Source organism: Charadrius vociferus, unplaced genomic scaffold, assembly GCF_000708025.1.
Source record: "Charadrius vociferus isolate BGI_N301 unplaced genomic scaffold, ASM70802v2 scaffold560, whole genome shotgun sequence".
Classification (NCBI taxonomy): domain Eukaryota; kingdom Metazoa; phylum Chordata; class Aves; order Charadriiformes; family Charadriidae; genus Charadrius; species Charadrius vociferus.
In genome coordinates this window covers 1,178,135-1,197,334 of record NW_009646459.1, presented here as the reverse complement: position 1 = coordinate 1,197,334, position 19,200 = coordinate 1,178,135, and the positions used below count along the sequence as shown (strand labels likewise).

At 41.4% G+C, this 19,200-nt stretch overlaps 1 protein-coding gene across 1 annotated transcript in view; it reads right to left on the bottom strand.

Annotated features, from left to right (window-relative positions):
* The window catches only part of FAM189A2 (family with sequence similarity 189, member A2), a 75,363-nt gene extending 56,177 nt beyond the window's left edge, over positions 1–19,186 (bottom strand). Inside the window, 2 exon segments of the mRNA XM_009882779.1 lie at positions 16,168–16,361; positions 18,988–19,186. Of these exon segments, the coding sequence (XP_009881081.1) occupies positions 16,168–16,361; positions 18,988–19,186 (393 nt within the window).
* Between the last annotated feature and the right edge of the window lie 14 nt (positions 19,187–19,200).

Below are 19,200 nucleotides of genomic sequence, written 5' to 3'. Positions count from 1 at the left end.
GAGCCTTCTCTTCTCCAGGCTGAACAGCCCCAACTCTCTCAGCCTCTCCTCATAGGAGAGGTGCTCCAGCCCTCGGATCATCCTCGTGGCTCTCCTCTGGACACGCTCCAGCAGGTCCATGTCTTTCTTATGTTGAGGACTCCAGAGCTGGATGCAGTACTCCAGGTGGGGTCTCACCAGAATGGAGTAGAGGGGCAGAATCACCTCCCTTGACCTGCTGGCCACAGTTCTTTTGATGCAGCCCAGGATACGGTTGGCCTTCGTGGCTGTGATCACACATCGCTGGCTCATGCTGAGCTTCACAACAACCAGCACACCCACGTCCTCCTCAGGGCTGCTCTCCAGCCATACCCCACCAAGCCTGTATTTGTGCTTGGGATTGCCCCGACCCAGATGTAGGACCTTGCACTTGGCCTTGTTGAACTGCATGAGTTTGGCTTGGGCCCACCTCTCCAGCCTGCCCAGGTCCCTCTAGATGGCATCCCTCCCCTCCAGCGTGTCTACCTTGCCAAACAGCTTGGTATCATCGGCAAACTTGCTGAGGGTGCACTCGACCCCACTGTCCATGGGAGACATTGAAACTGATCAGGGTACTCTCCTGTAACCAGTAGTTTTCCACCCCACCACCTGGCTGGTTGGTGGGTTTGGCTGAAAAGAATTTCTCCCTCTCAGGGATAAGAAATAGAACAGATAGTGTAGGACAATGTGAGGGGAGTTTGGGCTTCTGCGTGTTGGGCACCTTCCCTAACCCCAGCCCTTTCTAGACATCCTGATGTCCACCTCCCAGGGCAACTTGCCACCAGCTCTTCAACCGGACATCCTCACCAGGCCAGGCAAATAAGCTGCACCTGGTTCCAATGACTCAGATGACTGTTCCCAGTCTCAGGGACTTCACTTGCTGCCTTTCCTTCCCCCCTCCCCACCCCTTCCCCCTTGAGCTAGCATCTTCTGGCTCTTCTTGCTCCAGTACTTCTGCGTGGAGGTGACTCCACTTTTGGATGACCCCATGGCCGTGCCAGGCCATCTTCTGGATGCTCCGTTGCTCACTGAAAATGACCTCAAGCTGTAACTGTCCTAATCCACTCTTGCCCTGCCTCTGACCTCACTGGGAAAGGCAAACACCTAATTTGCTTAATTCTAAAGCCCACGCCAGCACCCCAATTAGCTGTGGGTGTCAGGGGAAAGTGGAGTTGGTGAGAAAATAAAAAATCAGTAATCAGCTTAGGGAGGAGAATAGTCCTAAGGAAGTAATTGATTAAGGCTATAAAGAGTCTTTTCACAATAAATGTCTGTGTCCTGGTTTGAGCAACACAGGACTAAATTCTAACACTTGGGAAGATTGCACTTTTAGAAGCCTCTAGTGTCTGAATTTGTGAAAATACTTACTTTGTAGACAGCTATGGTGTGTGGGTTTCAAGGTCTCCGTGTTTTCGAGTTTGCCAGGTGCAGGGATGAGTAGGTGTGAGACCCGGGCACTTGACCCAAGCTGCCCAACAGGATTATTTCATACCATGAGCATCACAATCAACATAAATTATAAAGTTTGCTGCGAACTTTGCTCTCTCCCTGATGGCTGCCATCCTGAGAGCTTTGTGCCTCGGTGCTGGACCCCTGAGCCCTTCCCTTCCTCCCAAAGCCGTAGTGCTTGGCAGTGTCCGACATTTCCTGTCCACTGCTGGGAGTGCACAGCACTACTGAGAGAATGGGTTGAGTATAACCTTTGCATATTCTGTATTGGTATCGGGATCAATATTGGTTCTTTAGCACTATTAATGTTAATCATCTAATCTCACTCTATTAAATCTGTTTATACTTCAACTCCCGTGTTTCCTTGTTTTTCCTGATTCCCTTTCCTGGGTGGGGAGGGGTCATCAGGTGATAGAATGATTGTCTGAAGGACAATAAATTGTTATGGGGTTCTCAAACCATAAGTCTGCCATACTTTATTTCCTTAAACAAAGACCAAAAGGAGCATGAAGCATATCAAATACAAGTATTGGATGTTTTGTACAGCTTACAGGCAAAGAGAGCTTCACCCCTCCTAAACTACTTTGCCATCACTCACTCTTCCTTCCAGACCCTCGGTCCCTCAGGCTGTGCGGTGCAGGCTGCTGCATCTAACACTTCTCACATCTGCTGGTGTCCACAGAGGCTCAGTGCTTCAGCCTGGGCTTCCACGTCCCTCATTCACCCTGACAGCGTGCAGCTTTGCTCTGTTACGTGCATTGTATGAAGGACCCTGTGGCCCGTGCCAGGACCCTGCAAACACCCCATGGCCCCTGTTCAGGGCAGACAGGCTGTAGCCAGAGTGATGTTAAGGAGCAAAACTCTCCTCATCTCCTACTACATCTGGCTCCTGTTTAATCTTCTGCTGCTTGCCAACATGCACTGCAACACCAGAGGCTTTCAATACCATTTACAACAAGTATTCACAACTAGGGCTGGTAAAAAATGACTAACGGGGTTGTTGGTGAGTGCCCGGCTGTTAGACAACCAGATTTTGATCCACGGTGCTGTCCCTGGATGGTTGTCAGTTGTTCTCACAGAGAACAGACAGATTTTTTACTTTTTTTTTTTAAACACAGAGCTTTTAGGACATTCTGAGCTGCAGGTAGGGTCAGATATGGAAGTAAGTCCCATCGTTACAGACCGTCTCCTTGGCATATGGGGTGCGGAGCTAGCAGCCATCACCGCAATAGCCATGGCACAGCTGGCTCATTTAAATTCACAGTTATCAGTAATAATAATTAGTTATTACTATTTTTATCATTAGTCTATCATTATTCATCATTACTTATCATTATTTACCATTATTCTATCATTATCATATGTGCCTGTGCCATATTATGCAGATACCCACTTTTCTTCTCAGTTCATGTCCTCTTAATAAAATGCCCATCATTTCCTCTAGTGGGGAGAGGCTCAGTATGCTTGCAGTTCTCCCTCCTCCTTTTACTCAAAACATTTCCTTTCCTGTCTTTCATTCGAAATGTCAACATTATAAACTACTTTGTGACAACAGGCAGAACAAGAAAATGTAGTGATTTGCTACATGGGGCTAATGGATGCTGTCAGCCAATCCATCAGTTTATAAAAATCATACATATTTGAAATGGATCACTGGATATACCGACTGAAGTACCAAGCTCAATGTGCACTCCACCTTGGTATTATTCTATTTTTTGATTTTCAGCAAAATGAATAGCCTACTACATCTATTTTCCTGTGGCTATGACTGCTTGGATCAAAATACAGAATTGAATGCCGAGATCCACAACCTTCCCAGCAGCCTTCCAGTGACTGAGGTACAATGCTTAAATCTCCTTGACATTTAGAAGTTGAGTAACATGTTGAATAAAGTCTGTGCCAAGCTTAACCAAGGTCTTGGTTTTCTGCAGGCATAAAAATTCCACTTGACATATACCAGAGCTGCCCTGTTGTTGAAAGGAAATGGTTAGGTGATAGCATTGAGGAGAGCTATTTTACACAACTTCCTCCCAAACTTTTATTTTACTTCCCTTCCTACTCAGAGTCTGATCTCTTGGATACAGGGTAATAGTATTCTGTGGCTGGCTAGTACAAAATCTCCATGTGAACACCTTCTTACACCAAGTACCCTAAATTCACATATGTCCCAGATCTTCCTGTTTGTAATCCATTGGGATTACAGAGCGGGATTTGGCTTTGGAGCACTATGCTGAAATTCACAATATTAAGATGAATTATTCTCCTCATTTGCAATGAGCACATGACTCACTAAGGTACAGTTCTGGATTGTTCTTCATTTCAAATGAGCAGTTCAGAACAGTGCCCTAATAAATCCCTGGACAACATTTACATTTTCCTTTATTACTATAGCTTTTAAGTTTAAAAGTGTGGTATTGAATATAACAGTGAATTTGCCAAACTTCATGAATTTAAAAAAAAATTGAAGAAGGTTAATTTTAAAAACAGCTTAGAAAAAGCCAGTAGGAAACGGCGCTCTATGAAGTGAAATGAACAAAGGAAATCGTAAGACAGTCAAACCCAAAACTTTTCCTTTCATTCCAGATGCAAAAAACCACACACACAGTTACAATACTGGGGAAAGAAAAGAGTAGACCACCAGCTAGCAACACAATTTGGAAAACCAAAAGGCCACAAAACATGTCTTCAAGGTTAAAAAAGAAAAAAAAATACTGTAATGTCTGCTGTTTTGAATATTGTCAAATATTTTTCAGAGCTAACTTTGAGAGACTGTTTTGTTCTGTGACATATTTATATATTCAGTTACTTTTACTTAGACTATACTGTACCTAACTCTGATAGAAGCAGCGTTACTCCCCTTCAGAACAGCATCCTATTCTATCTTCACAGCATGAGATGATAGCTGGTGTGTGCCACTGTAGTACACCAAGCTCAGGCTGAATCATACTGTAGCACATAAAAACTCTTTCAGATAGTGGATATATTGGATAGTGCAAATCACTAATTATGACAGAACAATACTTAAAATTGTGGAAATAACTAGAAAGAACTCACTTTCAGAAACTATTGAAATGCAACTGTACAAGGATGCTGTAATAATTGACAGCAATATTTTGTCATGGATTTGGGACAAAAAGAGATTGTAATTTCAATTTTTAGATTATTTCCAGTGATTGATTTTTATTTTACTTGGGATTAATATATCAGGACAGAACTGCTGTCATAATTACAGAAATACTAAGATGAAATACAAACCAGTCCCATTAAATGGCAAACCTGTAGGCATTCTGAAATGTATCTGCAATGTTGATGTAGGAACCAAGAAGTGGCGCAGTGTCTCTTCTTTCTCGGGAGCAGGAAGCTGAACTGCATCACTCAGAAAAATCACGTAGTAAATTTACTGGGTCGTAGAAGGTTGCTAAATTCACCTGTTAAGCTGCTGCTAATGTGAGCTACTAGCATACTCATTTTCTTCTCTTCAGACGGAAACTGTCTAGTCCCATGCAACTGTACAGACACTTTTTAACATTACGTAGGACAAACCATTCACTTCAATATTTCACAGTAGACCTGTATGCAGCGCCTGTCTTCAAAAATGCCCTCACAGACACAAAGCATATATGATGACTCACACAAAGCCCATACGATGCTCTTTTTGCACCTAGTTAAGCACAATTTTTCCTACACAACTGAAGAATTTATATTGTTATTCAAACAGAAACGTAATTTAATTCATTGTGGTTTGAAAGGGGTTAGCTAGGCCTAACACCTATTTCCTTTGCAAATGAGAGCATTTGGGCAAGGTTTCCTGCAATTTTACTTTAGTGCACTGAGCTAACCGATCCTCTTGAATGCCTGTGAACATCCACGTGCAGACGTGGCAGAAACAGCTAAAGCAGCTGGCAAAACAGTTGCACCACTTAGAAAAAAAAAAAAAAAAAGAGGGCAGAAGTCCAGCTGCATTATGAACAATTTTAAAACACCCAGGAAATACACTTTGTGGGCATACAAAGTTTCAAGACTAGGCTTAAGCTTTTGTTTTTTAATGCTGACTTCTTCCTGCTGGACTCCTCACTGCTGATTCCTCGTGATGACAAATAGCCCTTTGCTTTGGCCAAGGTTCTGTCAGTATATTTTTCAAGGGAAGTTAGATGACTTTTTTTTCTGTTGTGATATTGTTTTATTTGTTTTTCTAGGGAATGGAGCATTTAGGTGCCCATCGTGTTTGTGGAGCTACAGTTTGTTGGGCGGAAAGTGCAGCTCAGACTGTTTTGTGGGGGAATACAAAGTCCAGGAGACACCAGGACGGGAGGTACCTATTTGTAGGCATTTCCTCCTGTGATTTGTACGCTGAACTTTTAACTTCTCACCACAGTATGAACGATGCAGACTGCTTCTGTCTGAGTTCAAGATGGCTTATCTTTAAACATTCTTTTTTTTTTTTTTCTTCTCATGTGTCCAGCTAACATGCCACTGTACGCTGGAGAAGGCTACTGCTCACCCTGCTGCGGTGACTCTGACCTGGCAGACAGCCCAGATTGCTCTGACTGCAGAAAAAAAGCCCCAATCAAGGTAGGACCATGCTAAAAGAGCAGTACTGGCATTTAAGGGCTTTATGACAGACTGGGCTGATATTTAAAGACGAAAAGCAGAAAACAGCAAAAGCGTGCTGCTGAGCCACAGGCACACGGTGTGTTGCTGACGGTCTGTCACCAGTACAGGCAAGGCTGTACTGGAGTTAACAGCAGGGAGATGCCACCTTCTTTCACCTACAAACGTTGTTCTAAATGTCCGTGCTTTTCATAAAACAGTTGACAGGGAAGTACTTATTTCAATAGACAACAATCTGTATCATCATGTCAAAATCACCTCATTGACTTTGAAATAGCTACAGCATCTTACACACGAAAGATTTGTTGAGTGAAGAAACGTGCTCATTAAGCCAAACTGATACAATTGGGAAAGGCAGGCTCAGGCCGCACAACCAGTCTTCAAAGTTTTCTAGATGCCAGAGAATTAAAAATATCAGTATTTCTGATGGTTTAGTGTTTCTAGCCCAAAGTTAGGAAGTAGGCTGTTTTTGTGTCCCTGTTAGCTTTTCTGCTTCTTTCTGACTATTCCTAATCTAATAAACATAGCTGTCCTGACAAACCCCTCTTTGCCTTTATCCTCACACCATTGCAGCTACAAGAGCACAACTGTGGTATTAGAAGGGTAAGGCAGTAACTCCAATATATTAAAAATGGTACGTTGACCTAAATGTTTTACAAGGTCATTTAAAACAAAGACACCTCCTACTTGACCACACATAATTTCTTTTTTAAATTGCTGTTATCAGATGACTGTATGTTATGATCCACTCTACCACCTGAGAGCAAAACCTAAACCACTTGCTTTCTTACCTGCCGACTTTGTTTCTCCTTTTTGTTGGAACCATTACATGTATCTGGAGAATACAGCAAGCCAAACCACAGCTGTTAATGACAGTGGGTACGAGAAGCTGATGAAACAATCCCAAGCCATTCCTTTCCATGTGAGCAACTACCACATGAACACAAACTACCAGGAAGATCCAAGTGACTGAGTACAGAGATCGAGACTGGAGATGAAGATGATGCCAACGGTTCATCATAAATTTAAAAATGGACTCTTGGGGGACAATGAGGGAGATGAGCTTGAATAGGATGGAAGTTATCCGTTTAAGAGAATTACTAATTTATGGATTTTCTGCTCTGCTGCCTTTCTTACAAAATTACTGCAGTAATTTAGTCTTTTCCTAGCATGCTGAGCTCAAGATTTTATCCAATATATATGGTGAGAGGTTATGGTTTCTAAACATGTATGGTTTATATGGTTTCTAAAAACGTACTGTTTATCTAAAGCTTATGTAGGTATTTGGTGGGCTTTTAAGCAGCACTCTAGATGTACACCATTTAAGAGATTACATTTCTGTCCATTATGCAGAGTGCAAATCCTTTCCCAATATGTATGTATGTGCATTGTAACTAATACAAACATTTATTCAGACTTACCGAGATGCGTACCAGTCACGGCCAAAACATGCAGAGATAAATAAGGTGGGCGTATTTATCTACAGGGCAAATGTTACTGGGGTGGGGTGCTAGTAGTTTACTACTGTGGAACTATAGTTGCAAAGTAATTCATAATACAATAGGTATTTTACCCAGATTTTCTTTTTGGTATCATCTGGTGCACCTGTGCTTCTCAAAACCAACATGTTTTTCCTCATAATCTTGCAGCATCTTTCCCAGTGAAACTGCATCTATGACATGGTGTTAAAGATTTATCGTTATGACTTTCGTCCAAGTACTTCCACTGTATTCATAATTTGAATGAAAAATATCTGAAATATTTTCTACTTCATCAACCTCCAATTAATCTTAATTCCAATAGTTGTTAAATAATGTTTCATCACATACACAGATTTTGGATTTACTGCAAAGTGAAATACAGTCTGTAGGTACACTGGCACTGGCAAAAATTACTTCTTTTGTCTTTTAACTACCCTCTTGGGCGACAGGGAACTGAAATAAACAGCATTTACAACAGAATTTTTCCATTTATCTTTCAAATGGTTCAGCACTTTCAAACTGTACCAAAGGGAGTAAATAGCACTGAGTGGGTGATTTAACTAAAGGGACACAACAGTGTGGGGTTTTAGCATTACAGAAATACTATACACCATACTACAGAAAAGGATGTTCTTTATGGCCCCTCACTGTGAAAGAACAAATTCTTTCCGCAAAACCACCATGAAAGTGCTGTTATTTGTTGTCAGTATGACCAGGTGGCTAAGAGAGTAGACTGAGCCTTAGAATAGTTCCTTTACAGTTCCAATAATAAACAGCTCTAGAACAGTTAATCACTTTAATTTAGCTTTACAAAGGAAGACTATCAAATGGAAGACTAATTTCTATGGTGTAATTCCTTAGTGGATTTGTGTGTGTGTGTGTGTTAAATACTCGTAAAGACCTCAGAATTCTTCTGCATGTAAGTTTGAAGCAGTTCTGCGGACTCCACTTTGGCTTTTAATCCTTTAATCATTGCACATTCAGTAAGAAAGAGGAATTCAAAATCACATGATGGATTAAAAAGGACAAAATAAGGACCTATACTTATCAAAAGCAATATAATAAGAAGGTACTTTGGAAGGGCACATCTGATCTGTCACTTCAACTTCACTTTTCTGGAGTGAAGTTCTGGAGGAGTTCTCCAGGGAAAACAAAGGAAGAAACAAAAAGATTGAAAAATAAATTCAAAAGGTGATGCTGAAAAAGACTATTTGTGACACCCTGCTCTCCTACAACTATTTGGATTAGTATTACACTTTATTACTGTTAGTGGTTTATATAACCTGACTCCTATCAAATTTCAAAGGCTTAATCCAAAGTACACCTGAGCAGCCTTAAATCCCTACAAGCAAGGGATGTAGCAAGCATTTTGTTTTTGGGCTCTCAGACTAACATCATCATTATTTTAGGAAAACTTTCATATATACAGTAATCCTGAATGGTTAAAAAATAAACAAACAAACAAAACCCCAACACACATACACAAAAAATCCAAAATAGCCAAATAAGCATTTATTTTTAAATAATCTGTTTCTTAAAATCATTTTGTTTACATCAGAGCAACTAAGACCGGAACAAATCTACATTTCTGACTATGCATCCAAAAAATGAAAAGCTCTGAATTCTTCTCAAATTCCGGTTCTTTAAAAAGGTTCTTTCCTTTGGTTTGGGCATAACCTTTCAACCATGTTTTGAATGTATCAGCTGCAGGAGAGAAGCAGTATTGGTATCTTCTTTCCTCCCAGAAAAGCAATGCTTTTGGCAGGATTCAATTGACAGCTCAGATGAAAAGCCCCTTCCTAAGAGGCAGCAGGAAAATTGTGTAATTTTATGCTGTATGGGTGGGGTGAAAATGTGAAAATGTCCATTACAAGATGGCAGATAACTGCCTGGCAGGGGTCTTCTTGAGAGAGCAAATAACTGATGGATAATGTTAGAAGGACATGCTATGAGGAAAAGAACTGTGAGGAAGACTTTTTTTTTTTTAAGTGGCATTTTAAAAATAGCAGTCAAGGTTGTCCAAACTAGAGACCTGCAGAACCTTATCAATTTTATAGTGTTTTCAGTTGGAACTGCCTGCTGAGAGTGCACAGGGAGACCAAAAAGAATCATAAACTTTATAAAAGGCTATTTGTCCAAGAGCTACTGGCTCAGTGGGAACTCTACATTAGTCAGTGACACCTCTGGAGAAAGTTCATAGAAAACAGTACAAACAAGAAACCAATAATAAACACACAGAGAACACAGCACAAAAGGATCTGAAACGCTGGTTTTTGGTTTGTTTTTTTTTTTTTATGGACTTACTGTGTCTATGCCTTTTACATTCTGCTGGGAAAAAAAAAAAAAAGCTAGAGAAATTCAAATCGACAGCTGTTCAAATCCACAAATCCTGATACCACAAAGCCAATGCTGCTTCTCTCTATCCTCCTGCCTTCTCCAGCCACCATACTGAGAAAGATGTCCTGAAGGAAACAAATACATTTTAAAAACAAAAAAGCTTCACAAGCTTTTCTTCATCTCAAGGCCTTTCTCTATTGTCTTTTTTCCTCACCCCATAACCCTTTCTTTGCTATTCTCATTTACCCATGGAGTTTCCCAAGCCCTAAGCTCTTCTTTAGGTAGTTGTATTTTTTTTTTCTCCTAGGCAATTATCTTTCATTACTCTCTCATTAACAAAGTTCTTTCAAAATGAACTTTTAAATTCACATCTTCTGTACAGTTTTGCCACCCACCCACCTCTCATGTAATGCAGTAATTTGATTTCAAAGGAAAGTGTGTAGGCGACCAGCCCTCTTTATCTTTTCTCTTTCCAATGGAAAACATACACACAGGGAAAATTTTCCTCTTCCATGACTCTATTGCCAGAAAGGAAGTGAGGGAAAGTACACTGTAGGAGTTACAGTCTAAGTGCCTTGAAGCCCAAGTCTCCTTCCCCCACAGGCTAGTCCCTAAATCAGACTACATTTTTGCAGTACACCATGCAATTGCCTCCGGATCTTATATGACCATTACATGGCTTCTGGATAAGGACTCAGGATGGAATTTCAAACCAAAGAGAGCAATGAAAATATTTAAAACTCAACTACATAAGTTACCATAGAAGAATTTCAAATGGGTTTTGAATCATTTGGTTTTCTCATGACAAATGACAGGTATTTCAAGAGAAGTATGTATTTGCTTTATATATATTTATGGGGAAGGGAGGGTGTGGGGTAATTGCTGGAGATGACTTAGAAATTAAGTTATATTCACATTATGATGAAAAGTACAGCATCAATGAAACTTTGAGGGGTAGAGTGCAGCTGGTGCGCAAAGGATACATTTCACAAAGGTTCCTTAGGCAACCTTAGATGTTAGTGACATCGGGGGAGTCCGGTGCGCTAACTCTAAGAGAAAAACGGTGTGGAGGATGGAGCCGAGTGGAGACACTGCGGCCAAACTCTGTGATAAAATGGGAACTTGAAGGTCATATGGAACCCTTGAAGGCCTTATGGAACTGATAAGCTGCCTAATGGTTACCCTGAGCCAACAATCTGACATTTTTTTGCCAGAATGCTACCCTTTGGGTGAACTTTGCTCATTATAATGCTATTATAATACCAAAACACACCTCCATCCCAAAAGCCACCCACCTCCAAGATGTGGCCACTCCTCATGGAGTCCGCACTCTGAATTTTACATAGTCTATACCTTTAAAAGCAAAGCAAGAGAATTTTACACCAATCATAAAAAAAGTATGTAAGACTAGAGTCCCTCAAGCTCCACCTGAAAGGTAAAAAATAGTATAAAAATAGCTGAAGAGAGGAGGGATGTCAGGGAAGATACCAACGTGGTCAGGGAAATACCATCACTGACTATCCCTGACTTCTGGGATCCATTGACCGGCTGAGCCTCTTGCCCCCCCAATAAGGACGATTGTGGGTAAGATTTGAACACTTGGCTATACCAAGTGCTTCCCCCGGGAAACTTAGAAATCTCTATAGAATTGTTTTATAATTTAACGTGTTTGTAGCCAGGCTCTATTACTAACATCCTTAGGATTTGCATATGCTTTGCAGACAGTAACTTTATCACAGGCAATCTTGTGCATCTGTTGCTTCAATAAACTACATTTTTCATTAATCTAGCCATGAGAGTTCATCATGAACACAACCAAACTCTTTAAGTGTGGTTGTGCTAGTTCATGGAACACCACTATATCAAATCGTGCATGGTGTTACTAGCGCATCTGTAATCGTGATAGTTCAATATACATATTGAACACAACTGGACTTCTAACGCCGAATTGGGCATCACTCAGAATCTAAGCCTAGCTGTGCCCAGTCCCTCTGATACGGGCTGGAATGCGAGGGGGTTTATTTTCTGCCAAATTACTTTGCCCTTTAATGCAACAGAGGGAAAGGTACATTCATTTCAGCAGAATAGAGCTGTGTTAACCCTGGATTTTTCATCTACCCTCAACCTAAAAAAACACAAGTGTGGTTTCAAACCTGAATTTTAAGGAATAACCAAACATGCAACCTGATGAGGAACCAACAGATGTTCTGAGGATTCAGGGACTTCTGACTAGAAAGACTAAGAAGTTTTTTCAACTCTTTTTATTTTTTTTTTCTACTTAGTAGGTATATGGCAATACCAAAGATGCTAGGATTAGGCATTAGGGTTTAGAAGCTCATTTCAAGTGCTGAATCAATTTAATACAAAATATTGTAATAGCAGTATTACCTTTTCAAGAACATACAGATGGATACATAAGCTATCGCTTCTGCAATCAAACAACAGATGACTGAAGATTCTGGCTGGACATACATTTTTGCAACAAACTAGTTAAATTTCTAGATATTAAGATCCAAAATAGTAGACACCATATGCACATGTAACTTCTGCTCTGTTTCCAAGTACCATATGTTCGTACTTTTATTGGTTGTTTCTACCACTCAGAAATATTTAGGGACTTGCCTAATACACGTCTCAGAACTGATTTTAACAAATCTCCCAAGACATCACCAATTGTGAACAAACTGAGAGATTTTTCTCTAGTAAAGTATATAATGCAAAATAGGCAGCAATTACAACTTTTTTCTATTGTCCCTTTTCAGAATAGGTTTAAGCAGGAGGCAGACTTCCTTAACCAACAAAACAGATGCACTTATTTTTACTTCGCATGACTGCAGATTCATATTACACATTCAATTGAGTATTAAAAAGGGAAATTAGTGTTCTTTTATTGTTCCTCATTTATGTTATCTATTCAGCATCTAGATAAGGACTTGTCTTTTTCATGAAGAGTTCAGGTTTTACACTTCTCCAACAACCAACTGTTCTTCCTGATTTTTTTCTTGAATTCCTCCATCCTTGCTCATTGCATGTGCCATGACCCCAATCCCCATCCAGTTATTTTGCCGTATCCTTTCTTCTCTTTCTTGTGACTTAACATCATCTTCCATTCCACTTTTTCTTTTTTTTTTATTTCCCCAGTCCTTACACAAAAAAGTAATTCCTTCACCTAGGTTCTTACCATTAGGGAACAAAAATGCCAAACAGAAACCTCACTGTATTCATTATTGCATTGAATTGTGCCTTCCTCTTTCACTCACGAATGTTAGCACCATGGAAGAAGCAAACCAACTGCAACCTTAAGAACACATAAAAGATACTAAGCACTTGGCTATTCTAAGCCACAAACAAGAAGCCAGAATTAGTTCCTAACCATTATAGATCGAGATCATCACCTTCAGTTATGCACTTGATAACAACTGCCATTGTTAGTACTATGTTTAAGGCTCCAGCCCACATAAAAACCAAGAGGCCACAAATCTACTCAAATGCTTCTCTGCGAGAGCAAATAAGTTTTGCAACCATCACACTAGCAAGTACAGCCTTCTGTAGGTTATACTGCTATATAAAGCAAATTCATAACAAAAGACAGCTGAACACATTCTGTAATTTTAAAATTTCGCTTTAATTCTAGAAGAAAACTAGTAGAAAACCTAGATGCTTGGAAATGATAGAACTGAGTGTTAAAAGAAAAGCCCTGAACAACACAGGTGCTTAAGGATGTCTCTCTTAAATCCATACCTCCAGTCTGGGCACTCTGTTGTTAAACGCATGATTTCTTACAGGTACCAGTCTACACTGAAGAGTCCACTGCACGGGACATAAAAAAGCAACAGATACCACCACAACACTCTACTGTCTTTTGAGAGAAACTTTCCCCAAAAGAAGCCAGAGCCACAATAAAGTGTTTTAAGATATGGGTCTGACTCTCCTTCAGCAGCAGCACCTAAGTCTTTGCCCTGACCTAACAGCAGAAGCAGAGCACAGGAGAAGAATGCAACTTCTCCCATCTGAATCCTGAAAAAAACAAGTAGTTTTAATAAGTTTTGAAACAAAGTGCATAGACAAGTCAATTCACAGGTTTCAGCCAGTGAATTCCAAGGCTGCACCTCTGTTCTGACCCACTCGGTGAGTTCGGGGCAGGTGATCTTTTGAGTGGTCTGTGCAGTAGTTGGGAGTCACAACAATGACTCAGGAGAAAAGAATTTCCACACCCTGTTTCGTTCTCAAATCCTGGGGTGGGAGTCACAACAACGGCTCCTAAATTGTTGAAACATGCTTTATTCAACATTTTGCTCAAAATACATATATAGCTGATTTTGGCGTACCAGGTATTTCAAATAAAAACTTTAGTAACAAACAACAGCTAACTTTGGCATAACTGGTATTTCAAATAAAAACTTCAACAACAAACAACAAGATAAAAGAATGAAAGGAGATGGAAGGAAGAAGAAAGGAAAAGAGAGGAAAATAGGACAGGTGAGCATCACCACCCTTGGATCCAGCAGTGAGGCTTGGTGGTATCTGTCTGGATTCCTCCACGGTTGGTGCATGAGGTTCCTTGTGTTTGTGTCTTTCACAGACAAGTTTCCAGCACTCAAGGACTTGTGTCACTCTCAATTGGTTGTGAGAGCTTCTCGTATGCCACTTTCTGGAGTTGTCTCGCCTCGCTCAACTGGGGGGGGGCGGGGAGGCGGTACTAGTGCCTCTTTACTAACTGTGCCTTATCTCGTTAGTGTGGTAACATCTCTTTTCTTCCACGGAGTGTTTGAGACATCAACTCTTTTAGGTTCCAGTCTCTTACACCACCCCGTGGCTCAAACAGTTGGTTGAAATCTCATTCCTGTAGAGTCAAGTCTTCTTCTCAGGTGGTGATCTCGACATATCAGACAGAGGGAGAGAAAAGAGAAAATAGAAAAGAAATAGCTCGAGTAATCATACAGCGCATTATAGCTATAGCAATCATTAAAAATATAAAACAACTCAGTAACACTAAACCTATTTTCACCAATGATGCTCCCCACACCATCAGTCCCAAAGACTGTAGAAGTGAAGTGAACCAGGTGTCAGGGCAGAGTCCGTCGAACCAGTCTTCTGGTTGCAAGGATTGGAAAAGTTCAGCAGTTTGGTCTGCAATCTCTTTCATCTCTGTGCAAGCCTCCTCGATAGAGGTAGTCGCACTGTGGATGGCGGCACAACATTCTCCACCTGAAACGTTTAACATTCCACATACACCTTGCTCTTTTAGTAACAATGTGTCATGGGCTAGGCGGTTCCAAAGAGTCATTTTAGACACTTGCTGGACTTGTAAATTTAACTTACTGAAAGCATATCTAGTCCAATTTGACAATACATGCACTTGCCAAGTAATACTTTCTAAAGCCCACTTATGTCTAACTATCAGTCCAGGCACATCGAACAGGGCTCGTAAGTTATGAGTGATTCTCATGCCTAGAGTATAATAGGTGGGCTCATTTGCGTCATGTGTCCAATCACAGACATAACCAGGTGAGTCTAAGGATCGTTTTGTCTGCACACTTGACTTGGTAAAGTTAAACACTCGGTGCGGGCACAATGAGGGAAGTACAATCCCGCATTTGAGCCCAGCATGTGCCACTAAATTGAGGCGTGAATAGAATTTTCCATTTGAACACCCCCAGGCTAAACCAAAGGGTGCGGAATAAAAGCTGGTTTTACAAGTCCAACCATCTGCATAGTCTATCAAGTAAATAGGAGGTGATGTTGGAACAGGCACCTGTTTTAAAGGGTAATGGGTGCGTGGTACGCCACAGTATGAAGCCATATTTAGATAATCAGATGCACTATAGGTTCCATTACAAAGAGGATCTTGATTTAGGTATCCTTTGGAAGGGTACCCCCAACATATACACATATCTCGTATCAGCACCCTGATTCTCTCTAATAGCCATGATTCAGGAGGATTTCCTGGACCTGTGCTACAATCAATTACTTTACGGCAAGAAAAAAGGTTGCTAGGTGAATGGTAAGGTACTTCTACATATTTCAAGGGGTTTAGAGTTGGATTTTCTATAGACCACATCCACTGAATATACGAGAGATTCCGAGGCTCAGTCCCAGTTGTATTCGGGAGTAGAATACACCAGGGAAGAGTGACTTTTAAGGCATAGGTTGCTTCGTAATAATCAGGCTGCTTTAAGGGATGAAAATCAGAATCAAAAGGAAAGTAGGAGCAAGGTATGGAGTAGGAACTGGCAGGGTCAATCTTGATCGTTCCTGGCAGGAGACTCACATTTCCCTCCTGAACACTCCGGATCTGTCCTACTCGCTCTTCACTTAGAGTAAAATTCATCTCCGGGTGCGATGCATTACAAATGTTCCGTCCCCAGTAATCTTTATCAGTTGTGTTATAATACGCAAAAAAGGTATCATTTTGACCGAAAGTTTTGTTCCAGTTGGGACGGTGGACATTTTCCACATAGTCATCTACCAAAAGATGATTTGCCTTCCATTTTAGATAGGTATTATTAGGAAAGTGCCATTTCATGGGGAAGCGGACATAGGGTTGCATTACTGACTGCTTTGTAGTCAGATTGATGGACATGTTTACGGGTGTTACAAAAAATCTCAGCCCTTGATCGGCAGAGGAGGGGAGAGTGACACAAATTCCCTGATTGGTATTATTCCATATCTGCACAAAACCTCGGATTAATTCCCACGCTACATCTGTAGGGGGGTCTTCGGTTGCAATTACAAACTTCAAAACAATTACCTTAAGCAAAAATAGCAGAATACCCATATTAGGTGTAATAAGCTATTAAATCTCAGCAATACTACGTCTCCCAAAACACTTTTCTCAATTGAAACATATGTATACAGTGAAAGCTATTAACGCAACAAAACAAAGCACTATGTTAATTATCAAAGGTTCCATATATCTCTGCGCAGCTCCTGGGAGTAGTTGTTTGTAAGTGAAGATAAGAAATTCTCTTCTGCTCCTTTTCCTTGTACCTGTAAGTGAGCAGAAAGAAAGAAACTCGGTTCTACTGAACTATTTAAAAAGAAGGTGTAATCCACCAGGTATTTACCTGGTGCTCTTTTCCGTGGGCATCAGTGGCAACCCACGCATGGGTATTAACGGGGTTTTTCAAAACCAAGGGCACTTCCCCTACAGTGGGCAAGTTCCTTCTTTCCTTGGGAGATTTTTACTTGTGGGTTTCCACATTTTTACTAGCAACTGTAAATTTGGAAGGAGCAAACTGTCCATTAACTCTTGAGGGACACGTTTATTTAATCCTTTTTTCCATAGCTGATTTCTTGATCCCCCACCTCCCTCACTTTTGCCAGGCATATAGGATGTCCTACCGTCTACTTTGGTTCTGCAGACCACTGCAGAAGCTTTCGTGTCTTTACCAATAAACCCTACTCGTTGGCCGTAATTTATTATCTCCTGGGCAACTTTTCCCCATGTAAGGGCAGCCCTTCCGCCAGGTCCAGCCGCTAAATTTGTTCTCAACAGGCCCTAAAGTTGTATCACACGCATCTTTAGTGAGTCGGGAAGCCCTCTAATCACAGGAGTCATCCTCTCTGGGTTAGCAATTAGTAACATAGGGGAGGCTTGACAAGTAACAAGCCGTCTGTCATGCGTAAATTGGAGACAAGCCACCTTTTGTATACTCTCTGTAAACAGATTTAACGCAGGAGTAGGAATAATAACTGGATGTCCTCTTTTGATGGGGTCTAATCCTCCCACCCTCCTTGCTCAGTAAAGGACCAGGGTTCCCTTGGATCATCCACAGTCAGGCACAACCCTGGACCCCAACAGATTTGAGCTTCTTCCTCTGACACCTTTATTCTATCTCCCCCAAGTCAGAGAAACTCTCCAAACATACTCTGTTTTGGACTCCCTAGCTTGCCTTCTCTATTTCTCTTGCAATTTTGCTAGCTCGGTCACATTATAGGGTATCTGGTGGTAACACTACGGTCAGCATAAATTATCTCCATTGTTCCCATACTCAACTTTTGTTATAATGAGAAGCCATAACTTCGGATTACCTGGGATTCTGCCTTAGCCACCTCTAATTCCTTCCAGAGGTAGTGAGGATCAATTTCTTGACAGAGGTCAGCTCCCTTAGTAAGGCTAGAAAAAAACAAGATTTCCTATCTAAACCAGTTTCATACTCTTCTAGTCATACCCTCAAAGTCCTTTTCCCCAGTATAAGCTCCCCACAAGTGTTCTTGGAGGTTTTCCACAACCCTTTTTCCTTCTTTCACCGTTTCCTTGGCCTGTCACCATCTAGCTTGTTCTACCTCTAATTCTACCTGCAGCGTTTTAACTAATTCTTGCAGATATTCACTCGCCTCATGTTCTGTTTGCTTAAGAATATGCTTATCTTTCTGGGCAGCTCTTAGGGCAGCTCTCAGGACACCACAGACTATCATGTTGCCCTTACCAGCCTTAAAGTGGCTTTCTTTCGCCAAACTTTTTATCTGTTCTGCTACATCAGTCAGAGATTGCCCATTTTTCTCTGCCCAACTATGCCCTGGTAGAGTGGGACATGCTGTATACCCTTTTAAAAAAAATCTAGCAGTGGGGAGCAGTGGAGATCAGGTTTATCCCAGGTAGCCATGATCTGCCTGAGCACTTGACTTCAACTGAAAACCAGTTCTGCCTTCCTCAGCACTCTGACTGCGATCCCCCTTTTCCATTATAAGCCTCCTTACTGCTTCTCACAGACTATCCTGTCTCTGATGCCAATTTAACCTCGCAACCCACCTGGTGGGTTCAGGGGAGGTGATCTTTTTGTGTGGTCTGTGCAATACTTGGGAGTCACAACAATGACTCAGGAAGCACACAGAATTTCAACACCCTGTTTCGCTCTGCGAATCCTGGGGTGGGAGTCAGAACAACAGCTCCTAAATGGTCAAAAAATGCTTTATTCAACGTTTTGCTCAAAAAAATAAATAAATATATAGAGAGAGCTAATTTTGGAGTAGCAGGTATTTAGAATAAAAAAAAAATCAACAACAAACAACGAGGTAAGAGAAAGAAAGGAGATGGGAAAAAGAAGAAGAGAGGAAAAGCGAGGAAGGGAGGACAGGCGAGCATCACCTCCCCTGGATCCAGCGGCGAGGCTCGCCGGTCGCTCCCGAATCCCCTCCCGCGGTGGCCGGACACGACGCGCCGCGTGTTTGTGCCTTTTATAGGCGAGTCCCCGCCCCCCGGGGACTTGCGTCGCTCGCGATTGGTCGCGACCTTCCCCTATGACCCGTGTTGCGGTGGTCTCGATCAGCAACAGGGAACTGCGCATCTTCCGACCCGACA